At 45.4% G+C, this 15,539-nt stretch overlaps 1 protein-coding gene across 3 annotated transcripts in view; it reads left to right on the top strand.

Annotated features, from left to right (window-relative positions):
• The window catches only part of DSCAM (DS cell adhesion molecule), a 791,005-nt gene extending 786,137 nt beyond the window's left edge, over nt 1-4,868 (top strand). For all 3 annotated transcript variants that reach the window (XM_032392604.1, XM_032392602.1, XM_032392603.1), the window contains one exon: nt 3,905-4,868. In XM_032392604.1, coding sequence (XP_032248495.1) covers nt 3,905-4,257 — 353 coding nt within the window. In that variant the 3' untranslated portion in view covers nt 4,258-4,868. The remainder of the gene's footprint in view (nt 1-3,904) is intronic.
• Nucleotides 4,869-15,539: the final 10,671 nt, after the last annotated feature.

The following is a 15,539-nucleotide window of genomic DNA, read 5'->3' as shown; positions in this document are numbered from 1 at the left end:
CCCCAAAGGCTCATTTGAGGCTCCTAGCCCCCTGTCACTGCGTTTGTACTCATGCTGGGTTTGGGAAAGTAGCTAATAGGTTTAGCTAACTAGGAAAGTGCTAGAGGTATGGACAGTTAGGTAAGCGGGGCAGAAGGAAGACGTGGAAGGGGACATTGGCGTCCCCAGATCCTTTCCCTTCCAGCGGTCAGAACGTGAGCCCAGGTCTTCCTGCCTCCTGTCCCTTTCTCCTGTGCACCTCATTCTCTCCTTGTGCTGTCTGCTTCTCCCTCCCGGGTTTTCCTCCCCTCTGTCTTTGTGACACACACACACACTCACACACACATACATACATGCACATACACACACATACACACACACATAGTCACATAACCACATACATACACACATATACACATACACACAAATACACACACACACAAACACACACACACACACCACTTTACTCACAGTCGTGCCGTGGTTACTGCATTGCACACCGCTGCCGTCTCCTCCCCACCTCCTACCCACACCATTTCACCCCTTCCCTCCACCTTTTATTTCCATGGAGGAGAGTGTCCGCATAAGGAAGACAAAACAAGAAGGAGAGAGAGAGAAAGGGGAGAGGTAAGGAGGAGTAAAACAAAGAGGAGGAACTTAGATCATAAGCGATTCAATCCTTGCTGGAAGCAGAGGCGAACTCCGCTGTAGCTGGTTTTCCTGGACACGCACTAAGGCCAGGGTTCGGCTCTGCCCGCGTCTGTGGTGACGGGGGCTTGATGCACTAGGATGTCGAGGGCCGCACATGCCTGATGGAGGTGACTGTAGAGTTCAAAGCAAAAAAGATCCTTGAACGCCTACTGGGTCACTGCTGCTTTCACGTGCATGGGACACCTCCAGAGGGTCCTGGCAGATTAGCTTCAGGGCGTGTTGCTCCACAGAGATGGAGAGGGTCCAGCGGCCAGGGGTGGGTCAGCTGGGAGGGCTGGATGGTGAGGAACCAAGACACCTGCTCCCTGCGGATTCAGATGCCTTCGAAGACGCTTCTGCTCCCTCCAAAGAGGCTCCTGCTCCCTCCGGAGGGAGACTCCAGGAAAACCACCTCCAACCTAGTCCTGAGGGGGTCTTTGGGGGCCAGCTGGACAGGTGTCTGCTTCCCAGGGAGCAGAGGAACTGGGGGAAGAGCGGCAGCCTTGGCTTCTGTAGGGGGAGAAGGGTGGGTGATGGGTCAGAACACAGGGTGGGGACCCCGCAAACCACAACTGTGTTGGGTGCAGTTACTGGTCTCTCAAGAGAAATTCCCTCCTTTCCTGTGAGTGACATAAGCAGGGACTGTTCCCATACAGTAGAAGTGTTCAAAGACGCTCCAAGTGAGGTCCTCCCAGGCAAGAAGGACATCTGTATGAGTGTCCCGTGGCTGGCATAACAAAGGGCCACAAACTGGGGGGCTCCAAACAACACAGATTTATTCTCTCACAGTTCTAAGGGCAGAATTCCAAAATCCTGTGTCGGCAGGGCTGTGCTCCCTCCAGTGCTTCCTCTCTAGGAAAGAATCCCTTCCTCGCCTCCTCCAGCTCCTGGTGGCTCCAGGTGCTCTTTGCCTTGTGGCCGCGTCTCCCCACCCTCTCCCTCCCTCTTCACATGGCTTCTCCCTTCTCTGTCCCCAGTCTCCCTCTGTATCTCCTTATAAAGACACCTGTCACTGGATTTAGGACCCACCTCCAGTCCTGATGATTTCGTCTCCAGATCCTTAACTTAATCACATCTACAAAGACTTTCTCCTACAAAGATCACACTCACAGATTCTGAGGATTGGGACATGGACATATCTTTCAGAAGGGGTGGACACTAATCAACCCACTGAAGACAGAAATTAAGGTAGAAAGAAGTGTTCCCAGCTCCTGCCCTGGCCGGTCTCCAGCCCATAACTTCAGACCTTCTGAGAAGGAACATGTCTGGCAGTAAACCTTTCATATGCATAACCTAATTAAGTCCTCACCACAACTCTATGTGGTAGATTCTACTATTATTCCCATTTTATGAGCGAGGAGACTGATCCCAGATTAAATGCAGACAATGCCTTCTAGACCTCTACTCCTAATCCCCACCGTTAGGATCCTTATTTAGTTTCTCCCATGGAAACAGGCGGCAGACGGAGGGCGGGGGGCTGAGAAAAGCAGGTGTGCCAACATCCAGACGGTCGCCACGGTTTCCATTCCTCTTCTAGCTGGAGTAATAAGCACACAAGTTACCTCAGAGCGGTAGGCATCTGAAGAACATAGAAGATGCATGGATGATTACAGAACCCAGTTTCCCAAGTGGTACTTGGACAAGCACATGGGGTGGGATTTTAATGGGCATAAAGTGCCTTTAATAAACAAAGCTCACCACCGATTATTCTGGTGCTTTCTTCCACATAAGTGCATGAATTATTAAGAGAACACATTTGCAGCATTCACACTGTCGAAAGGGCTAATTAGAGCATCGTGCAATTTAGTAAAGCTTTGCCTGAGAAACTGGATCACTCAGAGATATTGGATATTCAGAGATAGTTGGCAGACCTGCAGTAAAGTAAGCAAACACAAGTAGCCCTCGTATGCGAAGATGTAGGCGCTGGACTGTTTCCATTATTAAGGAAATTCTCACCCACCTTTCTCAGCTACCCTAACCCTCCTGATCCCTAAATCTAAGTGAGAGCCCCTGCAGGCAGAGGGCAGTTATCATGGGCTTTGTCTTTAATTTCAAACACATTTGTTCCACCTAATCTAGGACCTGAGCATCCTGCAATCCAGCTGGGACCATGAGGCTATTGTTTTTCCAGGGCTTAATAAGCCCTGTTCATTCAGTGGGGAGTTGCTGGGATAGAGACTCATTCCCAAATCTGTTACAACACATTACAAATATGTCAAGTATTCAAGATATAGTTGGGTCTCAGAAACATCATGAGGCACTCTTGACCTACATTTTTAAATAACCCTGGAGGTAAATGAATTCCACATTTTCTCAAGTATGTGAACAAAATGATAAAAGAATAATAGTCATGTAAGTAAATAAAAGAGCAAATTAATGTCATTTGCTTATTAAACTCAAGAATGAAAGACAGGTCATCTCTTTGAGGAAATTGGATATATAAAAATCCACACATCCTTCCCTGTCACCCTCCCACCACCCTGCATTCGGAAGCCATGATCCTTGGGCCCCTTTATACCTCACCATTACGTTCCCTCTGACATTCTGTGGATGTCCCTTGAGCTCAGACCATTGCCATGCCCCCCTCAACCTGCACATCCTCCTACCTGGTCTCTTGGCTCTAGGACAGCCCACCCCCAGCCTGTTTTCTAGCCAGGGCTGCCCACTGAGTGGGCATGAAAGAGTTACAAGTGAGCTGAAATAGTGAACCCCTCCATCCCTGGGTGGCCAGAAAGAGCCCCCTGCATTCACCCAGCTTGCTGCCACTCAAACACTCCTTGTGTGTATGTGGGGAAGACAGAAGCACTGGGCTAGCCAATGAGCATTACCCTTTCCTTGGTATCCCTGCCTCCCTCCTCAATCCCTGTGCTCCCCGGAGCACTTCTGATTGCATTCGGGGTCCGGTCCATCACACTTCATACCTGGGGTGCACTGTTGCCTTTGAGGTATGTTTTTCTTTCCAATGTGGGCTTTTGAAGGATCTTGTTACCTCTTTTTCTCTGGCTGAAGTATGACACTTAAGAGCCTCAGTAACTTGCCATAGAAAAGCCAGCTCACCGTATGCCTAGTGGGATGGGGGTGAGGATGATTCCACCTGCCTTTGTGGTGAGCTCTGACAAGGGGTCTTGCAAAACACGGCCAGATACAGTAACATCACCAGCTCTAAACCCGAATGGCACTCAGCACCTGCTTAGCAAATGAGGAAGCCAACTAACTGCTCTGTGTTTCTTTGCAGGTGACCTCATACATTTGCCTCCATACCTTAGAATGGACTTTTTGTTAAACCGAAGCGGTGCAGGCACCACCAGGGACCTGAGTTTAGGGCAAGCGTGCTTGGAACCTCAGAAAAGTCGGACCCTGAAGCGCCCCACGGTTCTTGAGCCAATCCCCATGGAGGCCTCCTCTTCCACGTCCTCCACAAGAGAGGGACAGCAGTGGCAGCAGGGGGCCGTGGCCACATTACCTCAGCGAGAGGGAGCAGAGCTGGGACAGGCAGCTAAGATGAGCAGCTCCCAAGAATCGCTGCTCGACTCTCGGGGCCATTTGAAAGGAAACAATCCCTACGCAAAATCCTACACCCTGGTATAACAAACAGCATGACTGGACAGCAGTTGTAAATACAATTTAAAAAATTCAATCAAAGCTACCTTTTTTTTACGGAATTCCAATATTTATAATTAAAGAAAATTGCCAAAATATATTAAAAAAAAAAAAAAGAGAAAATACTGAAACCACAGACAGTGCAAAGACTCTCCTGCTTTTTTTCTGTCTGAGTGTGAGCTCCATCTGCCTGGGCATCTGATTTTTTGGGAAAGAAGTCCAGTTTTATGATCTTCACAGGTTATTGCATTTTTACTGATTTTCTACAAAGTGCATGGGGGACTAATTAAACCTTCTGACTGGAAGTTCTATCACACAAGATTTAAGAACAAAAACGGGGAAAAAAATTACCCTCTTTGTGAATTTAAAAGGAACACTGATTTGGGGGCAGGGGGGAGACTTTAGTCATGTTTGCACACCTTTCTTTCCCATTAGAAACTGGGTCCTCAATTTGACCTCCTTCTGTTGTGAATTAGGATGAGTGCTGTCAGTGAAGGGGTGGGGGGGAATCAATTTGATTTTCTTTTCTGTTTATTTTTTAATTTAATGAGACACTCTTTGCATTTTGTCTAAGCGAAATAAAAAAGAAAAGGTGGTCTGCCTTTATTTCGATGTCTACCTCCCTTGTCTCCTCCTGATTGCTGGGTCCTCCTTCCTCTTGATACTTGTGTTTGCAATCACCAGGGCTGAACCCAGAGCCCAGTTCACTAAACCAGAGAGGAAACCAACACTCCGAGCTCCTCAGGAATGGCTGGGAAGAGCACAGATGCCGCAGCTGATCCCAACCATAACCAGGGGCTGGCCAGGTACTCTAAGCCTCCCAGATGTTCTGCTCCTTCCTTGCCTCTCCATAACACCTCGCCCTCTAGCTAGACCAGGGGTCAGCAAACCATGGCCTGTGGGCCAAATCCAGCCCCCTGCTACTTTTATAAAGAACATTTTATTGGAACACAGCCATGCCTACCATTTGCATTTTGTCTATGGCTATTCTGTGCCACGATGGCAGAGTTGAATAGTTACAAGAGAAATGGTATGGCCTACAAAGCAGAAAATATTTACCATCTGGCCCGATACAGAAAGTTTGCAGACCCCTACTCTAGAGTCCCACCATTAGCACCAGCTTACTGGAGAAAGGAAGAGAGGATTGGGGAGTTCCATGCACCCTACCCTCCAAGACTTGCCCTGTCACTGCCATGACCAGTATCTAAGTTTGCAATAGACCATCTTAGTATATGTTGCCTCTGGTTCACTCCTCTGTGCCCAGAGGAAAACCAACCAGTAGTAAGTGATGTTCCTCTGAAATCTTTTTCTTCTTCTTCCTCCAAGTTTAAATGATTTACCATGTGGCTCAATCTACAGAGAACTTCCTCTTAAGTACTCTGAACTGCATTCTTCATCCCATGACCTTTACACAGTGTGCTTAGGAAAGAGCACCTCATCTTCCCATGACACCCGCACCCCAGACTTTAAGTCTCCACGACAGAAGTTTGGAACTGACCAGAAAACTTGAACAAATGCCCATGGTATCTCAGTTGCCCAGGTAACAGACTACACAAGTACCTTCCTCTCTCTTCATATTCTCTGCCGGCTCTCATTTAAGCCACCAGCGTAGACTGGTGCCAGTTATTACCATCTGGGAACATGTTCAGAAATGTATTTCCTGTTCTTCCCTCTTCCCCCCCCCTCCCTCCGTCCTGCCTCCCCTTTTCCATCAATTGCTTCCTTCCATTTATTTTCCAGGCAGGCACATTTGCCTACATAGATGCAGTGACACTGAGCACCTGCAGAACACGTCCGGGACTCGGTCAAGACCACCTGCTGACAGGAACATTAGATGACTGTGTTTGTGAAGTGTGTGTGTGTGTGTGTGTGTGTGTGTGTTTTCTTGCCATGGTTTCAGAATTTGATCTGTGTCAACAGCTCATGGTCTGCACCCTCACAGACCCTCACAGACCCTCACAGACTGCTTTTGTATGCAAAAGAAATTAAATGCTACTTTCTGGGAAAAAATTAAAACTATCTTTCATCAATTTAAAACTTCTATATTCCCCAAACCTAGAAGTTCACCATTTTTTTTTCTTTTTCTCTCAAGCTGTGCAAAAATAAAAATTCTGCATCATGCCTGCCTCTGTAATGCATTACTTTCAATAATCCTGCCTTTATGATGTTTGTTAAAATGGGTTTGACACACAAGCTTTGTGTCAAAAAGCCCAGTTCCCTACCTCTCGGAAGAGTTCCACTATTGATGATCACAAAGAGATCCAGATCCATAGATTAAAAGGGGCACTGTGTAGTAAAACAACCATTATTGGGTGATAAGAATTAATTTTCCTCCAGACCTCTGCCTGTCTCTAACCTGATTTATAATGTCTTTGAGAGGTCATCTTGTTAGGCTAAGTCTGAAACCAGACTGACGTATCTTAGAGCACTGGAACTCTGATAAGTTCTTTATCCTCTGCCAAAAACTAGAGGGTCAATGAACAAAGGCCATTGGGTCAATGGAGAATAGCCATTGGGTCAATGGAGAATAGCTATAGGGTCAATGCATGATGGCTCTTGGTTAATGGAGAATAGGTATAGAGCGAATGGACAATAGCTATTGGGTCAATGGGCTGGGTTTCCTCTAAGGCATCCATCCAGCTGAAAGTCTGAAAAATGCCCACTTTCCTGAAGTAAGCAAAGCCTTCTCATAATACATCAGCAGTAAACCACATAGCCTTCACTGCACATACATCTATAGGAACCCTAGTGCCTACATTCAGTTCACATGTCTGCCTGTTCACTTACTTGCATCTAAATCTGCCATGACCACCCACGAGGAGAAGGGGGTGGAGAAGTGGAGGTAGGGAAAGATGGAGGAGTGAAATTATACAAAGATTATCATAGGTGAGATTGGATAAGCTCTCATCCCATCGTCTCTGTGCCCTTGCCACAGAGAATCTTGATAATACTTTAAGACACAGAAAACATATCATTGTTTCAATTGTTCTTAAAATAAGCAGGAGATCACACTCAGTTAAGGTTCCTCTGGTCTGGGAACTTGGTCCTCCATAGGCCAAAACTTCATGTGATTTTTAAGGAAATGACTGAGGCCTAGTTGTGAACTCTATAAATCTATTTCTAGCAAAGGTGGAGAGCCTTCAGGGTCTAGGATTGGAAATCCAAGGACTAGATGATTAGACTAGTCACCTACCCTGGAAAGTTCAATGGGAGCTGATGGTATGTCCATGTTCAAAAGTGTTCCTCAATTGCCTAAAGAATGTGGCCTGGAGAGTATCATTAGCTCTCTGAAGGTCACTTGGGAAGATTAAGTATCAACAGTTTAATATCCAAGGGTCCTGAGCCCCATGTTACTCTTCCACCCATTGGCTCAAAGTGACCTGTCAAACAACAGGGCCAGAGGAATGAAGCTGGAGTGAAGGAATGGCTTTCTTCAGCTCTTGGAAACCAAGCTGTTGCAATCTTAATAAGGACATAAGTCAAGGAATCTTCAGGTTTATGTAGAACTATGTCTGTTTGTTCTTGTATGTTGTTTATTTGAGAAGATTCGTGATGGTAGAGCTCTTGAGCTCTTAGCAGGACTATCTGAGCCTGCCAGGCCAGGGCTAAGATGGAGTTAGATGGTAACTATGAACAGAGTCCTGGCTGAGCCCTTTTCCCCTCTGCAAATTGGGACTGAATACTGGAAGGACCTCAGTGTTAGTTAGCTGGGTCACTCAAATGTCACTAGGCATGGGAGTGGGGAATAACTGTTGAGAAACAATCCTTCATGAGTCCCTTGCGCTTGTGCATGTCTTCTGAGCGGAGGCATTAATAGATTCTGTTTTCACTCTCTTTTCAAGGATGTCTGCCTAACGAGTAGCTTTGGAAGATAGACCTATGTCTCCCTGCTGGGCAAAAGACAGATCTACTTGCTGACTGAGATAATAAAAACAATGTCTCCCTCCAAGGCAAAATTTGACAGGTTTGCCAGCAACCCCCTTTTTTAAGTTTGGAGCTTCATAGGCATTAGACACAGGCATTCACATCCTCCAGGTTGCCTGCCTGTCTACATGATCTCAGGCAGGTTCCCTTGTGTTCTTCCATCTTCACTCCAATTTCATCTTCTCAGTGAAGCCTTCTCTGAACACCCTATTTCATACTGCATCCAGCCCCCTCCCAGCATTCCTGCTCCCACATCTTCTGCAGCTCTCAATCCATACCCTTCTCTTCTTCTGACTTACTATGTAATTTACTAATTTATAATGATAATTTTTCACTATCTGTCTTTTCCAACAAGAAGGTCAGCTGCACAAAAACAGAACTCCATTTTTCTCATTGTGTCCTCCTTTCCTAAGTCAAGCACCTGGTCATAGCAAGCATCCTATAAATATTTGTTGAAATGGAAAATATGTTTGGTGTTTCTTAATTTCATGGTTCGTAAGCTGTGACACAAACCTACTGTGTGCACAAAGTCTCCCTGGCTCTTCTGCATCACCCAGTGGGCCTTGAGGGCACAAAGGAACTGATGGGAGCATGGCACTCATGCCAATCACTCTGCTGGGAGTAATACCACAACTGAGTCTCTGACTTAGGAGACTCTTGTCCTCTTCCAGCACCCATGGAACTGTGGCAGACCAACCTATTAGCTTTGGAGTATAAATCTGAAACCCTCTACAGATCCTGACAATGGTGAACTAGATGTGGGGAACACTAGCCCCCTCCTCCACTCTCTAACAGGACTCCTGCAGCTTCGACTTCTGGGTGTAATCCACTCACAGACTTTTTGCAATTTGTTGGGAATGTTGTTGTTATTGTTGTTTTACTTTTCTCAATCTCTCACTTTCAGAAAGGGGAAAAGCTGAGAAAAAGTGACTTTGAGCACATGGCAAGGAGTGTCTGTTTCATCTCCCAAGACAAGCTTGGCAAAGCTGTAAAGCTCTTTGTGTTCCAGAAACTTCAAGCCAACTGTACGAAGAAAAGGCAATGTTTATTGTCACTGGCATTGTGCCTCCCCGGAGAGGGTTGTGTTCTGCCTCAAAGAAATAATCCTTCTCTGGAGACAAAAACAACTGAGATATACATTCATGTGTGTAATGAAGGGAAGGTGCTCAGAAATGTCCTTGAGTCAGGAGGACCCAGGGCCAAACTACCACAGAGGGTGTTACTCATGACCACCTAGGCATCACAGTAGGCGGGGGGAGGCAACATTTCCAATCATGCTGTGTGTGGGCACAAAGTCATGCTCTCAAAGAGTTAATTCAGTGTTTGCCTTAATCTCTCATTCTCTGAGGTTCCCCTAAGGGCTGAATGCCTCAATAAAGAGAGGGGACCTCCTCTTGCCACTCCATGAAAAAATATTTGGCGATCTATTAAAAAGATGCTTCCTGTTTCCAGATCCAAAATTTTAAGTGTTTTACAGAGGTTCAACTTCTGAGATGGAGCAATAATGGTGCCAGCATGCTGATCTAGCATTCAACCTTAGGTATGTGGGAGAAAATGACCCTTGACCTGAGGGAGAGCACAATCTTCCATGCAACCACTGTGCCCACACTCATAGTAACACACAAATGAAACACGTCCCACCCACCACATCAGCAACCCTCCAACATCTATGTTCCCATCAAGGTGGGAGTTTGCTCTGTCATTGACAAGGAAGGTAACCTGATGACAGACCAAAGAGATGTACTCTGCACATGCAGAGCAAAGCACAAGCCTGGTAAAGATGTCCTGTTATCCCAACACTACCTATTTTTCTGACTGGCCATATGACAAGAGAACACACCTGTTCCGTTGAAACTTCCACTTATCTTCCTTCATGATCTTCAGAATAGTGGACCTCGGTGAAGACATTCAACCCAATCATGTGGCAAGAGTTAACCTTCAACATTGAGGAGATGATGGTTTCGTTAAGAGTAGTTAAGAGTCTTTTGTATCAAACCAAGCATAATGAAGATACTTCCAATAAGGGTTATCAGAGCAAGCAGCAAGGGGACATTCTAGTGGCTACAGAGCCAACTGGAAACCCTCCAGCTCCCATTTTTGTCAAAGACTGTTCTCCAGATGCCTTTATCTGTTTGCCTCCCTATGTGCCCATTCTGCTGAACGTGAAAAAATTTGTGTGTTTAATGATGTCAGGTCATAGGAGGATTTGGGGCTGGCAAGGCGCGTGGTATAACAGCAAGAACACTGTGCAGAGAGGCTCAGCTCTAGCACCAACAAGCCCAGAAACTCACCATGATATCTCTTGTGTGGCTATCTGGTTTGGACATCTGCAGACAGACCTGATTGGATCAGCTCTCCAAGGCCCTTCCAGCTCAACAAGGGGTTGATCCTTCTTGGTGTCAGTCTCATTGGGTAAATATCTGAGCTCCTTGGAAGTGTGTGTGAGAGGTGAGGGCTGCATTACATTCATTTTTTTTTTTTATTATTCCTACATCCAGCCCAGGCATCAGCCAAAACTGGTAGATGTTTTTAAATGATGCTTATGAAGTGAATGTAGGTGTGCAGATGTTTTGTAGAAAGCAAAAAAGGTGCTCTAACTATGCATAAGCCCAGGGTATAAGACAGATTTTAACCTTTTAAATAAACTCCTAAATTCAGCTAATTACTGTGTGTGTACTCTTTATCCTGAGGGGAGGGGAAAGTAAAGAAACCTGATTCTGACTACTTGGTTAGGTAACAAGAGAGCATGCCTATTTCATTGAAACTTCCACTTTTGAAGGTTTCAGGTAACAGAGACTTCACTGCATGTTGCATAAAATCTCACATACTGGTATTGAAGAGATTGACCTCTCAGGCCCCTCTAAATAAAAACCTCTTTTAGGTAGGCTCTATTCAAACATTACATTTAGCAGATTACTAAGTTTGTGCTGGTAACCCTTATGTGAGAGTCACAGAAAGTTGATTTTTGTTGTTGTTGCCACCGTTGGTAACAAGGCAGGTGTCGGAGTGCCTGGGTGGCTCAGTCATTAAGTGTCTGCCTTCAGCTCAGGTCATGATCCCAGGGTCCTGGGATCGAGCCCCACATAGGGTTCCCTGCTCCGAGGGAAGCCTGCTTCTCCCTCTCCCACTCCCCCTGCTTGTATTCCTGCTCTCGCTATCTCTCTCTCTGTCAAATAAATAAATAAATTCTTTAAAAAAAAAAAAACAAACAAACAAGGCAGGTGTCTGTCCTTGGTGGGTATAGCCCACATTTGCCAGGACATCACACTTCCCACTCTTGGGAATGTAAACCAGTGTTCTGCAGCTGAGCTTCTAGGAGGCCAACACTTCTGATGCTAACCCAGTTCTACCTGGGTCAGGCTAACCCATCAGGATCTTCTCCAAACCCCCAACCCATCTTCTGCCCTCACTTCCAGCAGACAGCAACCAAGAAAATGTCTTCCTTTTTCCGCACATACCCCCAAACTTTTCTGAGCCTACACCCTTCCTTACTCTTGCTTTGCCAGGGCAGTAGGAAAAGTGGTCCCTTCCTACCCACAACTCCTCTGTCCATTGTAGGCTGGATCTCAACCCCTCCCACCTTTATAAGACCCACACTCCCCTGTTCACTCCTATCTCCTCTCATATTCATATGTAAAGATATTCAAGTCTTTCACATCAAGAAAAGAGAAATCTCCTCTTCCACCCACTACTCACTGCAGGCACTGTCCTGTCCCCTGTCTCCTTCACAATGAAGCATTTTGAAGAAGTGTACACCATGGTCATGTGCCCTCACCACCTGTTTTTCTCCCATCTACTCTTTCCCCTGAAGTTAACCTCCACAACGACACAGAGGAATTCCTTGTGGCCCAATCCCAAGGCCCCCTCAGTTTGGTCAACCTCTTCTGCAGCACTGGAGAAATTGTCTTCGTCCTGGTTTCTGGTTCTTCTGCTCTTTGGAATAATTCTTCTCAATTTCATTGATAAGGTTCTCATTCTCCAAAGCTCCTTTCAGATTGTGTATTTTCCCAGATATCTACCCTCACTCATGCTTTTATTTCTCACCCTGGACAATTTTAGTGTCCCATCTGCAATCATAACTTTAATTCTCATCTGCATTCTGCTGATTCCTAATTTATACCTCCAGCCTGAACTTCTGCCCTGAGCTATCAGTCTACATCCAACAGCCTCCTGGACATCTCCATTTGGATGTCCTCAACATTGATGACTGTGTATGACCTCATTTCTCCTGGCTTCCCTCCTCCTGAGTCCCTAGCCCAATGATGGCTTTATCATCATCCAATCCATGACTCTCCTTCACCTCCACAGTCACTAACCATGTCTCTTATCCTTTCACACTTTTCCCCATGCTTCTTAATCTCTCCACAACTGCTCTGGTTCAAGTCATTCTTCACATGGATTATTGCAATGACTTCCTAGAATAGGTCTTGGTATCTCCAATATTATACACTTTCCAATCTCATTCTCTATACAAGTGCCATACTAGTCTTCCTATCATGCAATTCTCATTGAGTAATTTATTGATTAATAATTTTCATTATTTTCTATTGCCTTAAGTAAACTATCCAAGCTCTTCAGTATGACATAAAAGACCATCCATGATCTGGTTCTCATCTAGTGTATTCTGTCTAAACTAGACTACTCTATCAACACCCCTTTATCCCCCACCACCCCTCCCACACACACACACTCAAAGTTTCTGTCAGTTTCTTCAATATTTGTACCTAGTCTCTCATCCTCGTGACTTTACACATGCCTCTTCGTCTACCTGTAACATCATATTCCCTATCCCACTTGTCTGAATAATCCTCACCCATCTTTCTGAGCTCAGCTCAGAGGTCACCTCCTGGGGCATAGTTGTCCTTCTCCCTTATCACACCCTTAAGCCCAAGAAAGAGACTGAGGCTCAGTGACCCTGGAATTGCAAGGTAAGTTATGGCACTTACCTCTCTGAATTATGACAGTTTGCTTAGGATCTGCCTCTCCTCCTAGCCATGAACTACAGGTCTGTAGAAGACACTGTCTGTACTTCATCTAGAACTCCTCACATCTCTTTTACTCAATTCCTCTGTGCCCCTCCTCTGGCTTCAGGGGTCTGCATATGTGACTCTTTTTGGAAGAACTCCCTTTGGCTGCTGGAGCCACTTTTTACATACAAGTGAAGAGAGCAAGAGGTGCCTGGGAGTTTATGTCCCCTGGATGAAGGGGCCTTAACAGTGACTAACTGGCACAGAGTGTGGAATCCAAGATGCCTTGCCTATGAGCAAGGCAACCATTCTGTTGAGCTGTACCTTACTCTTCAGTTCTCCCTGAGACACAAGTCTGAGCCCAAGACTTTGTCTGAAGTTATTCCCTGCTTGATATCTTCCTTATTCTTCTCTGGTTTGGAAAGGGCAGCAATCATGATCAAGATTCACATATATCATTTCACTCTTCCCGCCCCAGAGCTGAAGCCCACACATCAGAGAGCTCATGGAGTAATAAATGTACCAAGATGGGGTCCCATATAACAAAATGTTGTCTAGAACAAAGGGACCACTTAGGGCAAAGAAAGTGTGCCATTGGACACATGATGATGGGTCTACTGGTCCTACAATGTCTATAAGGAATAATAGAGCATGATGATGGTACCTTGAAGATGTAGCCAAGATGCTAGAATGGAGACAACACCCCATGAAGTTGGGGTACTGTGGTCTCCCAGGATGCAGCACATATCTTAAACCAACAGCCATTATATGGTACTAAGTCCCCAGTGGTAGAATACATGGATCCAGAAACCAACGTTTGGAAGCAGGAGTGACCTTACTGACCACCGCCTCTAACAACTCACAAGGAAATTTGTGATTTCATCCCCACAAATTAAGTTCTACAGGTCTAGAGGCCCACTTACCAGAGGAGAGCTGATTCCATCTAGAGACACAGTAAAAGTCACATTAAACTTAAAGCTGCAGCTGTTACCCAGTCATTTTGGGTTCTCTCTAACAGCAGATCAGCAGGCAAATAAAGGTATTACCATCCTGGCAGGAGTACTTGACCTTGATCATCATGAGGAAGTAGGGTTTCCATGTTCTGGGTGCAGAAGGGAATATATTCACCATGCAGTTGATTCACTGGGGTATCTCTTGGTGCTCCCATGCCCATTTTTAACTGTGCATGGGCAGTTACAACAACCATAGCCATAAATAGAGATAGTCACCGGGGCCTCCATCCACTCAGGGATGAGGGTCTTGGTGACTTTGCTAAACAAGCCACCCAGCCAGCAGAAATAATTGCCATTGGTGAAGGTTATCTAGAACAGATGCCAGATACTGCTTGGAGACCAACTATAGCAGCAGGGGCTACATTTTGTCCCACTAACTCTCCTCTTACAGGGTTTTCCACAGAAATTGAACTCAACCCCAATCTTGAAGAAGCCATGACAGGTTGGAGGGAATGTAATGTGAGAAGGAAGTAAATCTAGACAGAATATGGGCTGGACTGTATGGACCTATTGGTGCCCCACCACAGAATATGGGCTGGACTGTATGGACCTATTGGTGCCCCACCCAGACCCCTCAAATATCTTCTTAATCTTTCCAAGTGCCCACATACCAGCTTTGGTAGGCTGCTCTCCTAAAGGTAGCCCTTATAACTGCCATCAGTGCACTGCTCTTGAGCTACTGGGATTACCTTTCCTACAAGCATGGAGAGCCAACATGCCTGGGAGTTAACATCCCCTGGAGAGAACTTACCCAGTGACTGATGAGCACAGGAGTATGGAAGCCCAGCTCCCTTGCCTCCATATGGAGCAAAATCCTAACTGCGGTCTATGATTTAGAACATGAGACCAGCCTGAAGCTGGGACTTTGCCTGATATCACATCCTTGCTGCTTCTTTCTTCCAACTTCCTTCCCCCACTCCTGTTTTGCTTTCTCCTGGTAACATTGTAGCCTTGTAATAAATTATTTGCATATAAATTCACATCTCAATTTCTATTTCTAGGGAGGCATACCTAATGACAGGTCTCCCACTTCGTTCTACTCCCTGTACCTATCCTAGAGCCTAGTATATATTACATGTTCAATAAATATTGGGCAATAAAGACATAAATGAATAGGTGGCGTCACAAATGTTAATACCTCTTTTCTTATTATTTTCATTAAGGAATATTATTATTATTAATCTTATTATGATTTTTCCTGGGAGAGGCTTGCTGATTGCTTTCTGGCCTTCTCCATGTATTATGCGAGTAAATCTTGTCCAAAAGTAAAGGACAAAACATAAGACCAAATCCTCTTATTTTGCTTTATTATTTTTTTCTTTTTTTAGTTGAATAAATTTTACATGTAACATTGTGTAAATTTAAG

The sequence above is a fragment of the Phoca vitulina genome, unplaced genomic scaffold (genome assembly GCF_004348235.1).
Source record: "Phoca vitulina isolate PV1807 unplaced genomic scaffold, GSC_HSeal_1.0 scaffold68, whole genome shotgun sequence".
Taxonomy (NCBI): Eukaryota; Metazoa; Chordata; class Mammalia; order Carnivora; family Phocidae; genus Phoca; species Phoca vitulina.
The sequence above is the reverse complement of the archived record's forward strand: the minus strand, read 5'-3'. Positions and strand labels throughout refer to the sequence as shown.